At 40.1% G+C, this 22,033-nt stretch overlaps 1 protein-coding gene across 7 annotated transcripts in view; it reads left to right on the top strand.

The window, feature by feature from the left end:
- APC (APC regulator of Wnt signaling pathway) overlaps positions 1-22,033 on the top strand; it is a 103,158-nt gene that overhangs the window by 15,494 nt on the left and 65,631 nt on the right. For 4 of the 7 annotated variants that reach the window (XM_086771188.1, XM_086771192.1, XM_086771194.1 and 1 more), the window contains exons 1-2: positions 6,139-6,222; positions 17,750-17,902. In XM_086771188.1, the coding sequence (XP_086627314.1) occupies positions 17,768-17,902 (135 nt within the window). In that variant the 5' untranslated portion in view covers positions 6,139-6,222; positions 17,750-17,767. Of the gene's footprint in view, positions 1-6,116; positions 6,223-8,973; positions 9,101-17,749; positions 17,903-22,033 lie in introns of those variants that run through there. The other 3 variants (XM_086771190.1, XM_086771191.1, XM_086771189.1) reach the window with 2 other exon arrangements.

The raw sequence follows: 22,033 nt of genomic DNA on the forward strand, positions 1-22,033 counted from the left end.
AGACTGGGCCACGGCTTCTTAGTAGATCTAACAGATGTGAGGAAGGAGGCAGTCCTTCTCCGTGAATCTTCATTTCTTTTAGCTGCAGGAAGGAACTGGCATGCAGATGGAAAAACATAGAGAGAGGGAAGAAAGCATGAGTGGGAGATGCCCCAGAGAGCACAGTACTTGTGGATGAAACCAAGGAATTGGCAAAGAATAGAGAGCATTAGATAGCAAAGTATTTAAAGAGCAGGTGATAGCTTTCTGTGCCTCTGACTAATTTATGAAAAAACTAAACAGCATACATATTTCTGCTTTTCTCTTTTAGCTGATGTTACGTGACTTTCTGGTAGTTAATTATCTCTGTGAAAGACAGATCTTTTCCTTGCTTGTGGAAAAATCTTCTCAAGATCAGAAACTCGCAGCACAGCCCTTTTGGGGGGAAAAAAACCCGTGGAATTTTAGTACATTAGTGTAATAGAAAATCTTAAAAGAACAACTTGATCTCTGATTATTCTCAGTACAGAAATTTCCTGTTTATTTTTGTAGGACTAGTGTCAGAGGAGTTGAGTGCATGTGTTCTGGATGATGTATTAGGAACAGTGACAAGAGTTCTTTTCTCTGTTCTTTCTGCATCTGCATGGGAAACGTGGTCCTTTAGTTTCTTGATCCTCAGGAAACCTTTTATGATCTTTCTAATGCTTGTAGCTGGAGGTCATCTATATGGGAAAATAATGTGCAAAATTTCTGACAGAATTCAGATCGATGAAGTAGAAACATGGCTTTTCATGGTCAAAACACTGCTACTAATGCTGGTTATGAGTATTCTCAATGTGTGTCTATACAAAATATCACTGATCCTAGTGACATGGTAAGGACAAGGCTCAGAGGGAACAATAACACAGTCTGTGTGTGGTAGTGAGAGGTGAAAGCAACTTCACAATTTCCAAGGAAATGAAAAGCAGAGAGCATGTTCAGCTTCATTGATTTTTTTTTTTAAATAAAGTTGAAAGTCAGGAGGTGATCTTTGGTAATAGCAAATGTGAAAATATTTTATCTAGTCCTGTGTTAAGATGACATTTGCATCTATGTAAAACAGATGTGAAATGCTTTCAGTTTATTTTGTTAATAAAATCTGTTTATACCACCTTTCTAAAAGATGCAGCCTCATGTAAGTCAATGTTTAAAACTTACACTAGTAAGTGAAGTTCTCCAGGCAAGATCTATTAAGTTGGCAATACTACATTTCACGTTTGTGAGTAATACCAACCATAATGCCTGGCAACAGAGAGAGAGAATTTAACTTAGCTGTGTCCAGAATGCCTGAGGTAGGCAGTACCATGCATGTACAACAGCTAATAATGAAATACAAATCACTTTAAATATGTTAAACAGTGTAAAGCTTCTAGGGCGAACGGTGCTGTAGCAGAGGGTGAGGTTTTGAAGGCATGGAGAACTGTCCCATTTGTGAGTCAGTTATCTAAAACCAGAAAACCACTTGCATTTTCTGTTGTAAGAGCCTTGATTTTATGAAGCAAGTAAATATTTTGGGGAATGTCCTTTATGTTTTTAAAAATGTGGATCTTAATCTGCTCTAAACTTCTATTTAGTGCTGCTTAGTAGTTGGGGGGGACACACAGGGTTATGACAACTTTATTTGGTCTCAAACTGGATTTTAAAATATGCAGTAAGAAGTTGGGAAATACTTAGTGCATGGATTACATCAAATATTCTATGGAAATATTGCCATTTCCTTTTCTGGGGCCAAATTCCCATTTAGCTGTTTGAGAATGCAGTGCTGAGTAGACTGCAGGGATCTTGTCCAAAATAACAGAAGTAGTTGTATTTTGAATACTGAAACTGAGCTGATATATTTCAATACTAAAATTTTACATTCCTGGGATTTGATAACTTACATGCAGATATTTAGGTTTTTTTAATAGATTAAAAAGGGTTTTCTTATGTAATACAGAACAGATATTGCTAGATCTGTCTTGGTAATGGTATCTTTCAAAGAATTAAAAAGTCATCTTGTTCCTTCTGCTCGAAAATAACTAACCAAAAATAAATGTAGTCTAAATAAGACTTTTCTCTGTACAGTTAATCTGTGTTTTATTTCTTCCTGAAAGCCTGACCTTTTTAAATTCCAATACTATTTAATTGGTATCAGTTCTATTAGCACAATTTAGTACTGCACATAGAAAGCAGTTTTGAAATAAATTAAGACTATGTGTTACAAAACTATTTACATGTTTGGCTGTCTACCAATGTTTTAACACCACTGGAAGGATACAGCATGAGAAAGGTAATCTTATTACTAGTAGCGTGCTGTTTATTAAACTGAATTTCACTTAATGCTGGATTTTGCTTGAGAAGCAGGTGCATATGACACTAAGCTACCATTTTTATGAAATCCTAACAGAATGAGCATTACATGCTGGAAGGAAGGGATGCCATCTGGGAGGACCTTGACAGGCTGGAGAGATGGGCCCATGTGAATCTCATGAAGTTCAACCAGGCCAAGTGCAAGGTCCTGCACATGGGTCATGGCAATCCCAAGCACAGACACAGGCTGGGCATAGAATGGATTGTGAGCAGAGGAGAAGGACTTGGGGGTACTCGTGGATGAGAAGCTCAACGTCAGCCAGCAATGTGCCCTTGTGGCCCAGAAAGCCAACCGCATCCTGGGCTGCATCAAAAGGAGTGTGGCCAGCAGGTCGAGGGAGGTGATGCTCTGCTCTCGTGAGACCCCACCTGGAGTACTGTGTCCAGCTCTGGAGCACCCGATATAAGAAGGATGTGGACCAGCTGGAGTGAGTCCAGAGGAGGGGCACGAAGATGATGAGAGGGCTGGAGCACCTATCCTAAGAGGACAGGCTGGGAGGATTGGGGCTGTTCAGTCTGGAAAAGAGAAGGCTCTGGCAAGCCCTTATATCGGCCTTTCAGTATAGAAAGGGAGCTTATAAGAAAGCCATAGAGAGGCTTTTTAACAGGGCTTGTAGTGACAGGATGAGGGGTAATGGTTTTAAACTAAAAGAGGGGAGATATAGACCTAGGTACAAGGAAGAAATTTTTTCCAATGAAGGTGGTGGAACACTGGCAGAGGTTGCCCAGAGAGGTGGTGGATGCCCCATCCCTGGAAACGTTCAAGGCCAGGTTGGATGAGGCTCTGAGCAACCTGATCTGGTTGGAGATGTCCCTGCTTCTTGCAGGGGGGTTGGACTAGATGGCTTTTAAAGGTCCCTTGTAACTCAAATGATTCTGATTACTATCAGCAAGGAAGGGAATGCTTTTGCTTCCCACTCAGCTGTCATCTTGACAGAATGTATTGGAGAATTTGTACGGCTGCTTATGCCTTGCTTGTTCTGTGGATAAGTTCAGGACTTAAGACTATAGAGCAGTGAATCTAACATCACTCATCAGCACTGAATTTGCTCAAACTTTTGCAGCTTGTGACTCTCAGGCTCAGAAAAGACTAACCAGTACCGGGACTAACAAGAATTGTTTCACAGAGCAAGAACTGTAGTTATTTTTCTCAAGAGTTATAGAAAATGCAGTATGATGTGTATAAACAAATGGAATACATTATGTAGGCTTCTATCTCTGATATTCCCATTTTGGATCCTGGAAGATTAACTGTACTTCTTAAGCTTAGTTTTTCACCTAGAAGTATGTAGTTTAGTTTTAATATATATAGGGCTTCAGTTTCTCTGGCATTTTCTCTGTGCGTCTTTGCTCCCTTAAAGTAGTCATTCCAGACTGCGTTGCACATGCAACTTCTGAACATGATTTAAAACCATTACCAGATCAACTTGATTGGTATATAAGCCGCAATTCATATTGCAGCAGCTTGCCAACTGATAATGTAGGTGTTGAGCTATGGCTAAACTTATTTGAGTACACACTTATGCTAATGTAAATAATTTTAGAATGGCGAGAGCTGCACAGGAACAACTGGGAGCATTTTGGTTGCTTTTCTGAAGGGAGGAAGAGTGGTGCATATCAGTAATGCGTCTGTAAGATGTAAAGTAAGATAGCTTTCCATCTAATGCCTAGCTAGGTTCTGAACTTTAAACCTGTTAAGAGTATTAAGATAATTTGTTACAGCTGAGGGAGTATGAACTCAGTCTCTGTGAAATGAAATTGAGTGGATCAAAAACCAGAGGGATGTCAACTGTTGCTGTAATTAATAGCTTTGTAGCAAGTGTAGCCTGAAACATGTACCCTTGAATACTGACTCTTAATTTTTTGTTTAAAATGTTTTACCATAACAGCTTAAGTGACAGGATCTCTGTAGTTAGCCGTACTGATGAAGTCAAGGAGGGTTTTGTGTGGTACAGATGACAAAATGCTACGTGTCTCCTTAATCATTAAGAAGTTGGATGAAAGGTTATTTGGTAAAGAACATCTTTCCTCAGAGTGGAGTTTTGCCTTCTATGACTGGAAAAAGGAGCCATGAGAAAACAGCTGAAATTAAAGTACTAGTATTTGAGTATTTGTTGTGCAACTGCTCCCATGCATACACAGGCCTCTAGTGCCTTTAATTTCATCTGGTCCCAACCACGAGGTATCACAAGCCTGCTTCTTTCGTTCAAATCAAAGAAGTGATTATAGGAAGAATGACATTTCCTCAGGCATGGAAGGATATATGTTTTTAATGAGCTATCTATCTTTATGTCCACTTGTATAAGCATATAACTCCAGAATTTATATGAAGTGCCACGGGGAAGGGCATTCATTTGCTCTGGCTGAGAAACCATTGTATTTTTTTCAGATGTCTTCTATCACGCACTGTTTTGTTGAGATGGACTGCGCTGCCCATAGATTTACTCTTGAATGCTGCTTCTAGACAATTAAAAGGACTTAATATTGTGCTATTTTTATGAAGTTGCCTTTTACATTAGAGCTGTATTTTTTTAAACACCATTCTCGTAGTACCTGTTACATAGATACTTTTTTTTTTAAGTAAAAAACCCAACTGAAATACAACTTAATTTCTGCTGTCTCTTGTATTCAGTAGGTTGTAAGTCTTCTTTGTGAAGACTTTGTTACCTGCTTATCCTTGGAGAGAGATCAGTTCTGGAAGGAGATTCTGAAAGAGTTTCATGAATTGATGTTTATTCATCTGTCTTCTGGATTTTTTTTCCAGCCCATCACTAAACTGGTACTTGTTCTGATTTGGTTAATGTTTTGGTATTTCATCTGTTACTAAACTACCAAGTAGTAGTAACAACTTTGTTTCTGAAGAGCACATGGAAACAGAATTTTACTGAAGCGCAAATATGTCTGAGATGCCCTTGAAGGACACGTTTACGGTTGCCTTTTTAATAAGCGGTGTCTATATGTATTTTTTTTAATTAGATTAGCTATATTAGCCTTAATTCTAGGACATGCCGAACCTCGTTTCATTTTTCCATAAAAGCAGTCTTTTCCTGTATATAAACACGAAGGATTGTACTCTTACACCGTACTTATTCCTCGCGTACTTTTATTGAAATACAAACGAACGATCATCATCGCAACTGGAGTGATGCAGACGCCGGTGAGCCGATTTCTGCGGAGCGTGTGAAGGCTCTGGCCCGTGCCTACAGCGAGTGCCGGTGCTCGGGTGTAGAACTGGGGGTGCCTCTGGGTCGGAAGCAGGCCCTGCCTGCCCGCTCCGCGGTGTAAAACCGCTGGTGCGTAGGACTGTGCGCCCCAGCAGAAATCGCGTGCTGTATTTTGCGTCATGTGTGCCCAGGAGGTGGCAGCGGCCTTCGGAGGGCTCTGGCTCCCAGCGCTGTTGCGCCGGTGCGGTGGGCCGCGGCGGAACCGCGCCTCCTTCCCGTCGACTTCCCGGCGGGGGTGGGCCCACCTGCCGGCCCCGCCCGCCGCGGCCGGCTGCGGGAGAGCGCTGGGCTTCTCCGGGAGGCGGTGGGGCACAGGGCGGCCACGGGAGAGGCGGCGCCCCGGTGCTGCTGGCGGTCCTTCCCCCGGCCCGGGCCGCCTCAGTGCAGAGAGCCGCAGCTCCCGGTCCGGCCGCGGCGGGGCGGGGCGGGGGCGCAGCCGTTCCCTGCGGAGGGGGCGGGCGCGTCCTCCTGGGCGCGCCGCCCCATTGGCTGCGCCGCCGCGCCGGGCCGCACGTGACCGGCGGGGCAGTATTGGCCGCGGCGCTGGCGCAGCCGGTGGGCGCGGGCGGGGCAGGCCGGGCCGGACCGGGCGCTGGCGGCGGGATGGAGGCGCAGCGGCCGTGGCCATGGGGTGAGTGCGGCGGAGGCGGCTCCCCGGGGCCACCTCACCGGAGCGGCAGCGGCGGCCGAGGCGGGGAGGCTCCCTGTGCCTGTGACAGGGAGGCGGCGGCGCCGCCACCGGGAAGGGAGAAGAAAGCGGCTTTTGTGGCTAAAAGAAACGAGGCTGCGGGAGAAGAGGCTGCTGGCGCGGAGGGGAGGAGAGCCCCACTGCCGGGCACGGTGGGAAGCCGCTGCGGGCGCAATCGAGCCCCCAGCCCGCCCCGCTGGCCAGAGGCACAAAGCCGCCGCGGAGCCCTGGCGCGGCCGTGCGCCCTGCAGCGCGGGCTCCGCGGCTGGGAGGAGGCGGGGGCGGGCGGGCAGCCCCCCCCCGGCATGCAGAGGTGCCCCTCGGGGGCCGGCGGGGGGCGGCAGCCCGGCTTTGTCGGTGGCGGGGGCGGCCGTGCCGGCGCTGCCGCAGCGCGTCCCCCCGGCCGCGAAGGGCGAGCCGCGAGAGGCCGGGCGGGCGGCGGCGGGCGGGCCTGGCCGGGGGCGCCCGCGGGAACCCTGCGCGTCCAGGGCGCCCTGGGGTCCGCTGGCTCCCTACAAATTCACTTAACATCACAAAGAGATGCTTGGGTCCGCGACTGAACCTGAATGCTATGGGAAATCTTAATACATTATGTATGAAGCAGTGGGTCCTTTCTTTCCCTTTGTCAGATACTCAGCTTTTATTCGAGTAATTAGGTCATCGCCAGCAGAACGCTCCTGGCTTTTGCAGAAACATGTAGCGGTTTTTAAAAGACACGTATGCTGTCAAATTATTTAATCCTATTCGTTATTTGGGTCGAGATTTAAAATTCTTCCTGTTGGCTTACATGGAGGACCCTGGCTATCGACTGTAAGGAGCGTTTTTCATTTGACAGGATTTTCTTCAAGGGATCAGTGGAGCCCCGTTTTGGCTTGATTTGGGTAGTCATACACTGAAAGATACCTTTAAAAGCATAGCAAGAAATATACAGCTTCTTAATTTGCTATCTTTCCAGTAAATTACTGTGCATACACAAATAATGCAATATAGATAAATTTCAGTTTTTAAAAACTTCCCCTCTCTGCTGTTTGTTCAGATGGAAGTGCTCCTTAATGTTCTTTTTACTCTCTTTTTGCTTTTTAGTTAGTGTTTCTGTTGCTTCTAGTGCAGTTGATAGATGTTACGAATATTTTGTCAAAATTACAGTGCTTTGAGAATACACTTAAACATAGATACTGAAAGTAGTTTCTTGAAACCAGAGTATTCTGTATTTTTGAGGAAACTCAGGTAACTGGTAGAATTTTTTTTTTCTCCTTCCCAGTTCTGTTAAGTACAATGATGCACAAAAAAGGTTTGATGAAGACAAGTCGAACTTACAGAGTTTAATTTTCTGCTTTATAGTAAAATAGTATATAAAGCTCTCAAAATATTTTCTATATATACCATTGTTTTAGAATCATAGCTTTCCCATCTATCAGTAAGAGGGGCTTTGGATGATGTTAAATTTTAAAACATGTTGATGACTTAGCAATTGGAGTAACTGGTTTTAAAAGGTAAATGGGTGATACTAGATGTTTCTCTTGTAATGTTTTGAATGTTTTTTACAGTTGCTTAAATATTAGAAGATACAATAGATACAGAGATGTTTTTGCCACTTTTTTCCCTAGAAGGAAAGAGGGTGAGAAAAGCATGGTAGTGATTATGGTTGTTATGATGGTGATGCTTCTTCCTGTGTCTTCTTAAGTCTTAAACCGTGTTAGTGTTGTTTTGTGTAACAAGCGGAGCAGTTCCTGTAAGAAACTAGTCACACTCTTGAAAATGTCAGCTTGACAAAAAGATCACTTTTAAATATTTTTTATGTATGAGTGCAGACTTTCCTAACAACCATCCCTCAAATGCTATTACGATACATTGCCCAAACATTTGTACAAAATATTTGGTTATGATACGTGTTCTGATACATGTTGTCATAGTACACTACTAGTATATCATCAGCACGGAATAGTACAGCGTAAGTTGGAAATGCATGTGGCTAAAATGGATTCCTTTGGTTTCTAAATTCTTATGTTGGATGTCAATGTGTGTCTTAATTTAATTGGTAAAACGTTTATGTTGATGAAATGTGATTAATTGATTTTTCATGAGTGTATTCAAATCCTGTTTAAAATAGGCTATGCTAGTAATGGCATGCTGTGACAGTAAGTTATTGTCAGTGAAGACCGAGTCTCCACTGGTGATTTTCCAAAATTCGTGCAGGACGTGTGTGAACAGATGCTGATATATATATTGCCTGCCAGACAAATGGTCTTCTGTTCCCTGGAAGTGCTGAAGGGAACCCTGAAGATGACCCTGATGGCTCACCCAATATGAAGAAATATATCTTTATTGTAAAATAATAGCTTTTTTTTTTTTTTTTTTTTTTTAGTTAAAGCAGATTTATTTCATGTTAACAATTTTGCATATAATTTGTTGTTTAGAAAAATAAAGACTTGTATCAGACTTTTTAATAGCCTAAACTTTCTAAAATTGAATCCTGAAAAGATTAGGAGAAATATAGAAGTAAACAGGAGCAAGTCATATGCAGTGAGGGCATACACAATTAGCTATGAATAGCAAAGATGATCATCATGACGAATGAGTGTTCAGGCTTGTGAATCATCCTTGGTCCAATATAAGTTATGATTCAAATGATGTCTGGACTGCTTTGTGTTCAGTATAGTATTTAAATGCAAATCATGTTTCGTATTTTCACAGTCATATTCTGAATGCAGCATGACTAACCAGCTAAGGAACTTCCCAACGCAGGATTGTAAAGGAAGAACTGGAGCTTTTTTCTTGGCAGTGTAATAAAAGCTGAACTTGACTGCTCATAGTCTGAAATGTATGACTTCTTGATTTCACTCTTTTTTGTATTAATAGGAATGGGGTTTGGATTTGTTAGCATTCTGTAGTAAAATCCTAAACATGAGGTCATTGGGTAATGGTTTTAAAACAGAGAGAGGTAGATTTAGATTGGATATTAGGAAAAAATTTTTTAAAATGAGGGTTGTAGAACACTGGCACAGGTTGCCCAGAGAGGTGGTGGAAGCCCCATCCCTGGAAACATTCAAAGCCAGGCTGGATGAGGCTTTGAGCAACCTGACTTAGTCGGGGATGTCCCTGCTCCTTGCAGGGGGGTCGGACTAGATGACCTTTGAAGGTCCCTTCCAACTCTAACCGTTCTATGATTCTATGATTCTATTTCTCACACACACTTGACCCCCCCCATCATACCCTGACCTGTAATGAGGAAGGCAAACCAAGAGTTCAGACCATCGTCTTCTCTTTCCTTCTCCTCCTGGTCTTTTAAGGAATGTGGAGAAGATGGATCACTTATTGTTTTGAACCTTCATCAGCGAAGTTATGTTCTGGTTAGGAAGAACAGTTGATGCTTCTGCTTTTCGTGCTTGGTGAGTACAGGCCAAGCACTGAACTTAAGGAAGTATCCCGAAATAGAAGAATCATGGAATCATAGAATCACAGAATGGTTAGGGTTGGAAGGGACCTGAAAAGCTCTTGTCAAGTTATGAATTCATTTATGGAAGAACAAAACAACAAAAAAACCCCTGTCTACCCTACACCTTCCAGTTGAAAGGGTTTAGGAAGATCAGATATAGTAATACTTCAGTGTTTTAGTCTGCTGTCCATGAAGATAACCTTCATGCAGAAGTGGATAGAAAAACTAAGAAGAAAATCCTCTCAGTGCAGCTGAGGCTTAGAGAAAATTGTGTGGCCTCCTTCTAAGGGGACTAACCCTTTCACACGTTGTGTGAGGATAGCTGATAATAGTAATGGCTTTTCATTTGGCCCTTGTTTTCTATACATGGCTGAAAAACCTGGGAATTCAGAGGGTACCTAATCTAGAGATTATCATTTGGTGTAATTTGTTGTCTTTTTTTTTTTTTTAATGTCAGCTTGTTCAAACTTACTAAAAGGAGTATCATTGCATAACTTGCAGTTCACTTTCTAATATCAAAGCCCTTGTTGCTGAAACAAGCTGATGAACAGCAGTTTTCTGTGATGGCTGTTTTCTGCTCCTTCATGCATTCGCTCTGGTGACCTGAGCATGTTAAGGCTGAACAAATGAGAACATGAACAGAAGGTACGAGATCTGCTGTTCCACAGTTCTCATTCTGTACTAAGTACTTTTTTAATTCTCTTTAACCACACCCAACTCCTTACCGCATTTTCAGACTGCTCATTATATTTGTGTGCCCACATAGCCCGGATCAGGAGAACAAACAAAATAGCCTCCCTTCCAGCTCCTACTGACTAAAAGTTTTGAGGTTTGCTCTTAAATGCAGTTAAGGATAGGAGAATTAAATGTGCTGGCAGCAAAAGACATTTTAATAAAGCATAGCCTTATCACCGCGTGGAAATAATGTAGTTGTTTAGTGTGATGCTGGAGAAGGCAGAATATGGTTTTTCTCCTTGCTCTGGAAAGAATCAGGATAACGGGCTTTTATGATCTGAGGCCAATGGAGTATTTTTCCGTAAGTAGGAAAGAAGAGTGTTAAACAATGCCTGTGAAGGATAAACATTTTTAAATCAGCAAGCCTGTAAAGCTTGCCCCAAACTGAAATGGATAAGACAATCCCTGGCCCATTGATACTCATTTTTGGTAAGTTTGTGTACGCAGCACTTAAAAGTGCTGATATTTTGCCAGAGTTACAAAAGGACAAGCAGAAGGATATTTACATATTAATTATTTAACCTGAAGACAAGCTTCAAACAAAATAGTGGAAAATCTGATCCAGCATTCAGCCAACAGAGAAATTGAATTAATGCAAATTGGCACAGTTTGATGTGTTCAAAGCAAGAATGGCCAAAAAAAAACTCCCTCACTTATTCTCTTGATTGTATTGATAAAGGTAGTTATATGAAAATGGTCTGTTGAAGGCTGAAGTTAGTAAGTGGGACTGGCTTACCGTAGAACAGCTGTGCTGGATTTTCTGCCCCTCTGTCAGCCTTGCCCATCTTTTGGAAATAGCTGTATGTAACAGCTGCTGAACTATTGTGGTTAATGGTCCAGCACAGTAAGTTAAACCAACACCTATTTCAGATTACCTTGGTAGTCGGGCAGTAATCTGCAGTGGTTTAGGCGGCTGCCACTTGAGCAGCTGAGCCCTTCTCTCTTCCCTGGGTGGGAACCTTGTGGAGATGGTAGGACAGGCAGCTGGGGGCAGGCACCTGTGCAGCCATCCCAGCATTAGCTCTAACAGCTTCCGAGTCAGAACCCTTAGTCATAGTGCTTTGAAAAATCTGGTTTTAAATGTGTTTAAGCTAAACTAATTGGGAAAATTGCATAACAGTATGACTGTTTTTCCCCTGTGTTTGCTGTCATGTGCCCTTGAAGAAACAATTCCCCTTTAGTCACATGGGAATGAATGAAAAAATTGATAGAATGGTAAAGAATAATAAGGACAATATTTTGGGCTTCAGCATAGAATATTTGGGTAAAATTTGTGGATGCGGAAAGAAAACAGAATTCATGATGCTTTCCAACCTTAGTAAATGATAGTCTATATATTAATTAACTTTATATACAATGATTACAAGTTGTCATATTAAGAAGATAGACTAGATTGTGAAAAAATTTCAGTTACAGAATGCAGGAGCACATCTGCTTACTGGTAGTGGTAACTGAATGCTAAATTCTGTTTGCTTCTTAGAGAGTTAAACATCTCATTTACTACTTTCAATGAATGTCATAATCTAAACTCAATTCCCTGAACAGGAGCCTTGGTTCACATCAATGTTTTTTGGAATAGGCCTTACTGAAGAAAGTATTTTTGCCTTTTTTTCACTGATTTTGTTGTCTGAAGTAGACATACAACTTACTTGCTAACAAAAACAAGAAAAAAATCATCCTCCGGCCCTTACTGTGGGTGACAATAATTATTCTGCTGAAGATTCATAAAATTAAAACAAATAGGTTGTCGTTATCTAAAAATGTTATCTAGCTTTGCATATAGACAATGCCAGGTCTCTGTCTCTGTTGTTGAAAAAAACACATAATAGGGTTTTATATCTTAGATTGCTCTTAGCCTCTGTTCTGAAAAGACTAAGACTAATTTGTTCTACAAAAGTTGCTTTATAAAAATAGGATGCTCTGTTAACAACGATAGCTTTTATGGATGAAAAAATAGTTATGGGAGTCTGAAATATTTTCATAAGGATATTTAATTAATGTCTCTCAAATTGCTGGAGTTCCTAAGTAGAACCTCTTTAGGGCATGTTGAGTATATATGCTTTTTGATTTAAAAGAAAAAGGCTCTAATCAATAAAAAACTGTAAGTTTTCAGAGGATATTGGGGGTTTTGCCTGTATCTTGGGATTTGAGACTAGAAAGAGTACATCTGAGTTCCTGATTTCTGGGCAGTTGTTACTGGTTTAGTTTTCTTAATGTAGAAAAATGCATATCTAAATCATAACAGCATATTTGCATAAATGTAGGCTTCTTATTAATTTTGATTTTAGTGTGTGAGAGAGTTATATGCAGCTTGAAGTTCTTCTTTGATGTGTATATTCATGCGAACTGCTGATTTAGTAAAGCATGAAATTTCTTGTCATAATTTTACCTTACCTTGAAAGGAGATGGAGAAGAAACCTCTTAATGATGAGAAATATGGGTCAGGGAAGTAGGAGACCTGGATTTTAGGTGTTTCTTACAATGAGGGAGTTAAATCTCAAAGTTTCTGTGTTCCAAGAGGGTTATTTTTTCGAGTAAATCTAGAGAAAGGGGTATTTCCATTCCTCCCTTTGAATGATGTCCACCCTGCGAAGAAGCACAGAGTGCAAAAGGGAGCTTGGCTGGAGCAGAATAGTGAACTTCACAAAGCTGGGTTGTGTTGCATGTATCATGCATTTTCCCTTGGGCTGTGTAAAATGTGAAATGGGTATTGGAGGCCAGAGTTCTTCCTCTTCCCTTACCCTCCACTCCCCCCTTACTGTAGTGGTTTCGTACAGGAGAAGGAGAAGAGTCATTTATTCTGGATTTAGCTGGTTATGGCCCTAATAATCTTGAATATGTTTGTGTGTGTTTGTGCAGTGGTACAGCTTCAGGGTAGTGGGCTGTGTGTAAACTATTCCTCGCTTTCCTTTTGAACTGGTTACTTCTGCTGTGAATGAGGGGATATGTGGCTGTGAACCCTGTCTGGCTGAGAGGGTCCGGATTTTGGCTCCTTCCCCAAGGCAAGTGTTTTGACTGCTGAGAAATTACAAGAAGAATATGCACTGACACAGTCAGTTTCTATTGATGCCACCAATTCTGTGTTTTAAATTTTTTTAAGTCTTTTTTTTTGTACTCGGATAATTTGGAGCATAAATCCAAGGATTAGTTTTGGAACTGGAACTCTGATCTGGTGTGACTAGTTTGAGGCTAAAGGTAAAAACTTATTTCTGAAAGAGAGGCAGATTTTAATTTTGAGAGTGTTAGCTCAGTATATATGGAATAGCTTGTGTGTAATTGAGGCTTTTGATTTCACTCTACAAACTAAGTGTGTGAGAGGTGTTGCTGCATTCAGCGTCAGAAAGCCTAAGCTGCTTTGTGGTCATGCATTACCTGTGTCCGTTTCCCCCATTTTAAAATTAAATAATGGTGTCTTTTGTGAAATGCTTTGGCATTTCATTGTTTTAGGAGAAGAAGATACAAATATATTTGAGGTATGAAGATGAGTACAGTATTCTTCTGTATTGAGGTTTAGGAATACGAGATTAATTTCTGAAACGCTAAGTCCAGTTCCTTCCTGTGCAGTGAGCTAGGCAAGGATATTGCTGAATTTATAATGTCTAATGGATGTTACCAGCCTGCGTTGATAAATGACTAATTTATATGCATTTGTTCTGTGTCACTATTGTGTTTTAACATAAATATTTTTCTCCCTCATGAGTATTTTCCCCCTCCCTAATAACAAAGTGTAGCTGTGTTGTTTCCAGCCTTGGTTATGTTGAGGCAGCAAAGGCTTGCTCATCACGTCTCTTCTCATGTGAGAGATCCTGATCACTTAGTGTCTTTTTCTGCACTCACTTAAGTTCGCTTTTCTTATCCATGTCTTGTAAAATGACTCAATGACTCTTGGAGTCATGTTTGTGTTCCTTGTGCCAGTATCATGTTGGCAGTGCCCAGGTGCTTCTCCTCACTGCTTCCAGGTGATGAGATTCCCATGTGAGTGCCCTTGCATTGTTACGCTGCTTCATTGTTTTATTTGACGCTGTTTCTACCGCTCCATTTCTCAGGTCATCCAGTTCCTTGTGTATTACATGTAGTCCTCGGGCCTTGTGAAACCTCTTGAATTTATGGGAGCAAGTTTTGATGCCATTTCTTGTGCCAAGGTCAATAATGAAACATTTAGAAATACCTGTTCCAGACTAGTTTTGGGGAATCTTTGCTAACAACCTGCCTTCAGCCCAACAATTTGGCTTTCAGCACTGCCCAGTGTCATCTGTCCTTGAGCTGCTCCTTACCTGTGTACAGTTTTTCTGCTTGTCTCTATCATAACTGCAGCTGGTTTTACATGTGGCACTGTACCAAATGCCTTGGCGCAGTTGGGGTAGGTGAGATCCGTTATTTCTGAAAAGTAGTTTACGGTTCTTCTCATGGTAGTCCTTCCTTTACAGATAGGAAAAAGGAGGATTATCTTGGAGGGCCAAGGAGGTGGGTATATGTCTACATGTCCACAAGAAGTCCAGATGCCTCAGCCAGTGGGGTGGCAAGCATCTCTGGAAGCAGATGCCTCATGGTTCACAGCATATTGCTAATGTGATACTCACTGCCTTCCCTCTAGTTTTCAGGGTGGATGTACTAACAGTAAACATACTTTGCCCAAACCTCACCATGCTCCCAAAAGATATGATGTGCACTTTCCACCCCACCACCTCCCAGGAGGTTCTCTTTGTAATTCTTGCCTTTTCCTTAGGTGCCAGTATGAATACCCTGGTAGCGAGGAGCAGGTGCCACACGTTGCTGGGATCCATGCTGGTGCAGGTGCCTTTCCAGCCAGCAGAGCTGCAGTCAGTCAGCGTGACTCCTGCCTGATGCTAGACTGGCAGGAGTGGGTTTCTACCTGTAGCAGTGTAACTTTTTGCCCATTTGGGCATCAATTTAATGAAAAAAAAATAAGATATTTTGGATTACCCAGCTTGTGGTAATCAGGTAACTAAATTTTTTTAAATCTGAAAACAGAGTAAAGTTTGAAATTTGAGTAAATCAGGAAGTGACTCCTAGTCTGAGGCAGAATGCTGCTCTCTCTTAGTGATTATGTCCTCGTTCCATGTGATGGAAATGAAATATACAAAAGGAAGCTTAGGAACTTAGATCAAGAGGGAGAGAAGATAAACCAAACCTCCCCTTGAGAAACTGGATCCTTACTCATTTAACATAAGTACATTTCAGCTTATTTTGCATTCAAAATATCAAACCTATGCAGTTGCAGTCCTTCCGTAGCTCCTCTCCTTGTTCAGTTTTATCCATTTTCTTCATTGTGTGTTTGTGTGTTGTTAATGTTGCTAATTGTTTTAACTTCCAAATTGTAATCAACAAATTTTATCAATATTACAATACAAGACTAGTATATTAGAACTAATGTGAAAATGTTTCCACTCCTATCTACCTTTCCTTGGGCTTGTGCAGAATTGTGCATGCAGTGTATGTTCTGAAAAGAAAAGTGAACTCAGCTTTGTTTTATTAATAAATGGAAAAAGAATGGAAACATTTATTAAATAAAATCATACATAAAATGGAACAGAAACAATCTGCCCTTTTTTTCCCCTCTTCTTTTTTTTAATTTTTTTTTTTGTTACAGCTCTCTGACAGCTCTCCACTTTTTAGGCGAAACAGCCCAGAATTCACAGGATACAGCAGATGTTGCAGATTGCCTTCATTTCTCTATAAATGAGGTCTCCAGTAAAGCATGATCAAATTTTGAAAAATAAATTTGTTGGATTTTTTTTTTTTTTGTTGGAAATTTGAAGGATTTTTTCCTTCAGCTTATTGGTAGCATCATGGAAATTTCATAAGTGGTGGGCTTCTTCCTTCTCCTGTCTTTGATGATGACAGGTGCTTCGGGTGTGAAGACTTGCTTCTTGAAAAGGAAGTAAACTAGTCGTATCAAGTACACTACAGCTTTTTGTATTGTTCCTGTTTTCACTGGTATATTCTTCTTTATGTTTCATTGAGTTTAAATCTAGAAAGATTAAACACTGTTTTCAAAATTTGTATTGCGGAACTAAAATATTTTTGAGTAATTTTATCTATTTTTTAGTATACTGGATAATTCAGTTAAGATTGGTCTGGAAGAGCAAAGTTGGTTACATAAGGAGTTACACAAGCAGTAAGGTCCAAGGTTTAATGAGAGGATACACAGAAAATGCTAAATAAGAGTTTTTAATTGTTTCATCTTTTCCAAAGTACTGCAGTAATGATCAAAAGGAATGTTGTCCCATAACTTTTTATATTTTTTCCTTTGAGTTACAGGCTGCATACACTAGGAAATTCCTGAGATTACATTGGAAGGGTAACTTGTATGTTCATGAAGTGCTAGGCTTCCTTTTATTCTCTTCAATTGCTGATGAGAACGAAATTGATGGCTTCAACTTTAAAGAGCTTCAAATGTGGTTAACCACATTTTAGTTAACTTACATTGTTAGATGAACAACTTTTTTTTCTTTGTTTGTTTGAAAAGTGAGAAACCGTTTGAATTTTATAATTTAAATTTAAGTATTTGTTTCTTCCTGCTTTGTAACGATTGAATAATTGTGATGGCGTTCTAGGACTGTGTTAAGAGTATTACCCAGAACAATGTGGGTTATCTTGTTGTCAAGAATAGCTTTTAATCTTTTTATTCTGTTGAGAAATATGACCACTTCTTGCGTTGGAATTTTGTAAGTGTATTTGCCTTGGAGGGCTTTTTTACAAAAGACTTGATTACTACTACATTAGATGGTTGGTTTTTTTTCTGTTAAAATCGCTCAATATTTGCTGTTTGTCTTTCATACAACATCTCCTTTAGTGTGTGCTGTTCCTAGGAATTTTGAACATCTGTGACTATCTTTCATTTCATAAAATAAGTAGGCAGTCAGTATCTTTTAGATATAGTCAACAGTGCTTGTTGTCTATCAAAAAAAAACCAAACCAAAATATGGTCTATTATCTGCGTAGTTTCTTAGTGTTAAAATTGAAATGCGAATAGGAGGGATGCTTTTGTATGATGCTATGATTTTCTTTCATATATTCTGGCTTCCCCTAATACCTAATGCAATTGTTAATGAACTTCTTTCATTTGCTTAATCATATCTATCAAGTGAAAGTCTACCGAAAAAAGTCTTTGAACTGGCATTAGTTCTAGTCATTAAGTTTGGTTTAATGGATTTAAATTAAATATTTAGAAAGTTGAGTGCTAAATGGGAAAGATAAATAATTTTATGGTTAGATGAGTTTGGAAATTTTTTTCTAAAGTGTTTAAATAATATTTTCTCTTACTTTTTTTTTTAGGGCTGAGGGTAGCCCAGGATGGCCGCAGCTTCATATGATCAGTTGTTAAAGCAAGTTGAGGCATTAAAGATGGAGAACTCCAACCTTCGACAAGAGCTAGAGGATAACTCAAATCACCTAACAAAACTGGAAACTGAGGCATCTAATATGAAGGTATTGCAAGCTCTGTGCCTGTGTGCATCAGCTTTTCTGTTACCGTCTTTTGTGTCGTAGACTGACAGTTGCTCAACAAGTTTTGTTGCTTTTAAATTCCTACAGAAATCCTTTTCCAGGCTGTGTAAGGAAAAATTATCAAATCTACTAAGTGAATAATTAAAAAAAAAAATTAAAAATTGAAATATTTCAAAACAGTTTTTTTAGAAACAGCTTCCAGTTTTCATAGCTTCTTTTCTGGTATGTCGTGGTAAGTACTACCATTTTAGCACTGCTCTGCTTCCCAACAGGAAGTCCAGTCTGCTGACATAGTTTGAAAAAGCAAGTATGATTCAGCTCATGAAAACATGAGAGAGACTGGAGTTTTCAGTGTTTTAAGAAAAGTTTAAAAATTTGGGAGATTACTACAATTACAGTATTTAACATCCCAAAAGGAAGAGTTCATTTTCAAATCAGACGACAAGTTCCCCAGCTTCTCCCGAAGCCTAAATTCATACTGGATAATTTCACCCAGATCTGTCCATCTGGTTTTTATTGGCATGGTATAGGCCTTCAAAGCCACCTATCCAAGAGGAAACACTAGGCTCAGCTGGAATTTAGATGGATTTTGATCAGTAGGAGGATGCATACACAGCTGCATCTGCGTGATCTGTGACACTAAACAAGGCAGAATTTCACAAGCATTATAGTTGCATTAATGTAGTGCTCTTCCTAAGCTGACAAGTCCTACTGCTTTTTGCTAACAGCCAGCAAAAACAGACTGCTTTTGGTACCTCAGTTAGTATGGCTCAGAAATTGTTGGTATATCTGCATATACTCCTGTATAGTGTAGGCATATTTTAAATATTAAACAGCATTTTTATGTTCGTCTCCTTATAGAATCATAGAATGGTTAGGGTTGGAAGGGACCTTCAAAGGTCATCTAGTCCAACCCCCCTGCAAGGAGCAGGGACATCCCTGACTAGATCAGGTTGCTCAGAGCCTCATCCAGCCTGGTCTTGAACGTTTCCAGGGATGGGGCATCCACCACCTTTCTGGGCAACCTGTTCCAGTGTTCTACAACTCGCATTGTAAAAAATTTTTTCCTAATTTTCAATCTAAGTCTACCCCCCTCTATTTTAAAACCATTACCCCTCTTACTTTCCCATCTGTGTATCACAGACTTACTGTTCCTTTAAAACAAATCTTTATTTTTTAAAATACAGTAATCTGATTAGTATAGCAATTTAAAATACTTTGAACTGAACTTTCCCCCAGCTTGTGGTTTGTGACCTGTCTGTTCACTGTAAGAAGAAAAATATTCTTGTGTTCTGAAGCATGGTTACTAGTTACAGCACTTGAAAGAGGCACAGTTTTTTCGCATACTTTTAATCCTTGCATTGCAATGTAAAATGAAAATGGCTCTGCTACCTAAATTGAAATGAAATTGTAGTCCTTTACACCTTTACAATGGTTGGCATTAGGAACTGTGGAAAAAAAAAATGTTTGCTCAGTTATGTATCTGAAAACTAGTTCTGTCATTTAGACTATTTTTCTTAAGATAATATTATAACAAATTTGTCAGTAACTCCCTTTCCTTCCCAGTCATTGCAGTCTAAAATAAGAGAGGGTAGAACAGAAGAGATGATCTTCCTCATAGTTTGAAAAAGGAAAAGCGAAAATGTCTTTTTTCCCTTCGTTGTCCCCATACAGTTTTTGTTCTTTTTTCCCTAGCTTTTGTGCAGATAATTAAGTTTCCACTGACCTAGAGACAGACCAGCTGTATAAGCTGGTCTCTAGGGCATTAATTTGGGATGTGAAACAGCTTTCTGTCTTTACTTCAGAGCTGGCAGACCACCGAATGGAAAGTGGCTCTATCACACTCCATAGAGGAGTGCTTATGAGCATAGTCAGAGTAGATGTCGCATTTTTTTCTCTTCTGAAATGCCATTCTTGATCTAAGGAATTTATCCTAAAAAGCTCCAACTCAAGTATCAAACTCAGTATGTTTCTTGTCGTTTTGGGGGATAAGTGAGGAGGAGATTGTTCAGATTAATTTGGTGGGTTTTTTAATTTTATTTTTTTTTTAAATCCATATTTTCTGAAGAAATTCTACTCAGCTGTGTTTCTCAGGTGTGCTTACTCCTGCACCTGAACCAAGAAGCTATTTCTTTCCCCTTTTTGTTTCCAATGTATTTGGAAAGAGTTGAAACCTAGCTTTGACTTTACTTGAACCCGAAGGATGATATAGGAATGATCTTGGAGTCTAGTTGGAGTCTGTGGGTGAAGTCAGCTGGTGTTGCCGAAATTGGGAATCAAACCCCTTAACACCAATGTAGGATTAAGAAGCAGGCATTCTTTACTGTGGCGCTGGATGCACGGGGGATCCTTCCACCTGCATGCATGCTGGTCTGGAAATCTGGACATAATATATTTAGTGATTTCACGCATAATCATTAATAACTTTCGAAACACTAATACATAATCATCCGTTTTTCTAATAATCATTATAATACTCCCCACCCACTTGCGCATGCTCAGTTTTTTGAGTCAAGGATCTTCTGGTGGTCTTGGGGGTCGTCGGAGCGCCCCTTCCTCAAATTCTCTGGTCAAACCTCTCCTTAAAATCTCCCTATATGGTCCTGGGAACAGGTCGCATTGCTCCTTGATTTTCTGGCTCCAAAGTGATGGCTCAGGGCCTGTGTCCACAGCTGGTGTTTGAGGCCTACCTTTGTTATACCACCTTTTTAACTACCCCAGACATGCTAGGCTGACTTCTAACAAACAAGATGTTCTGACAGTTCTTTGTATGAAATTTAACCTGTGTGACTGCAGTTCTATAGTTAGCAAGAATCACCTCATTGGTATTTAATTTTCAAAAATAATATTATTCTAAAATTATATTGATTAAGCATTTTATGTCATGTAACAATGGGAATCCTTGTAGGATTCTCTTTGCTCAGGAGATTATTTTAGTTTTGCAAGCTTTTGGAGAAAGTATGCAGTGGCTTTGTTCCCCTGAAAGAAACTGCATGATTTGTATGGTTCCAGTGTCATAATTAGGGATAATTACAAAAAAAAAGTAATTAGAAGAACCGGAGCGGTGGAGATTGAAAGCCCTTTGGCTAACATATAAGCAGTTAAAACTGAAAATATTTTGGGAAAAAAAAACCGATACTTTGGGAGCATGTGTCGCGGAGCTCTAGCAGCCCCTCACACCAAGTAAAATCCCAAATATTAGTGGGAGAAGGGGAACAACAGTGGGAAAAACAAGCTGTGGTTCTGTGGCAAACATCACTGTTCTAGCACCATGAATTTTGATCATGGGGGCTACTGCAGAAACATCTCAGCGATTCTTTGGACTGTTAATGTGTTTACTTGTGTCACCTCTTTTGCCTTATGTTCTTTAATCAGTTGTGAGAGGCAGTAGTTAGGAAGGGCTTTTTTAAGACGATATTGTATCTTTAAAGAAATTGGTTTTGGACGTGGTGGTGTTAAAATGTTGTGTAAGTGTGCATCATCTGTGTAATCTGTTTCAGAAATGTAAGGTAATCATACTGGAATTAAAAGCTTAACATGAGCTCATCTTTCACATGTATTTATTATAAACTACTACTGACCTATATAAGAACAATGTCTGAACGCTTCATATGCTTCATATTTAAAGCTAGATTTCATATTTAAAAGTGAAAACTTTCCATTTGCTGACCAGAAAACAACGTGATGAGTAAACAAAGGTGAATATGATAACAGGAGTGACAAAATTATTAGTAAAACAGTATCCACTTTGGTTTCTAATTTGTCTTGTCCTAGAGATTAACTGTTCAAACAAAAGAAATTCCTCAGAGTATTATGACTAACTTGGGAAATTCAGTTGTTGCAGTTGGCTTACTGTCAGATGAAATACAGCACTTCTATGTTCTGTCTAAAACAACAAATATGCTTTTTGACGGTCAATGGAATACTGATATTGGCCCATAAATTAAGGAAAATGGTTTCAGTGTCTACATGTAGATAGTAACAGTAACTAGGTAAAACACAGACTGTGGACAAATTTAGAAAAAAATGATGATAGTTTTATTTGAATTCAAAACCTGTAAAATTCGTGAAGATACAAAAAGCTGTACTACTTTGTGCGTGTAAATGCAGGAG

This window comes from Chlamydotis macqueenii, chromosome Z (assembly GCF_036417535.1).
Source record: "Chlamydotis macqueenii isolate bChlMac1 chromosome Z, bChlMac1.mat, whole genome shotgun sequence".
Taxonomy (NCBI): Eukaryota; Metazoa; Chordata; class Aves; order Otidiformes; family Otididae; genus Chlamydotis; species Chlamydotis macqueenii.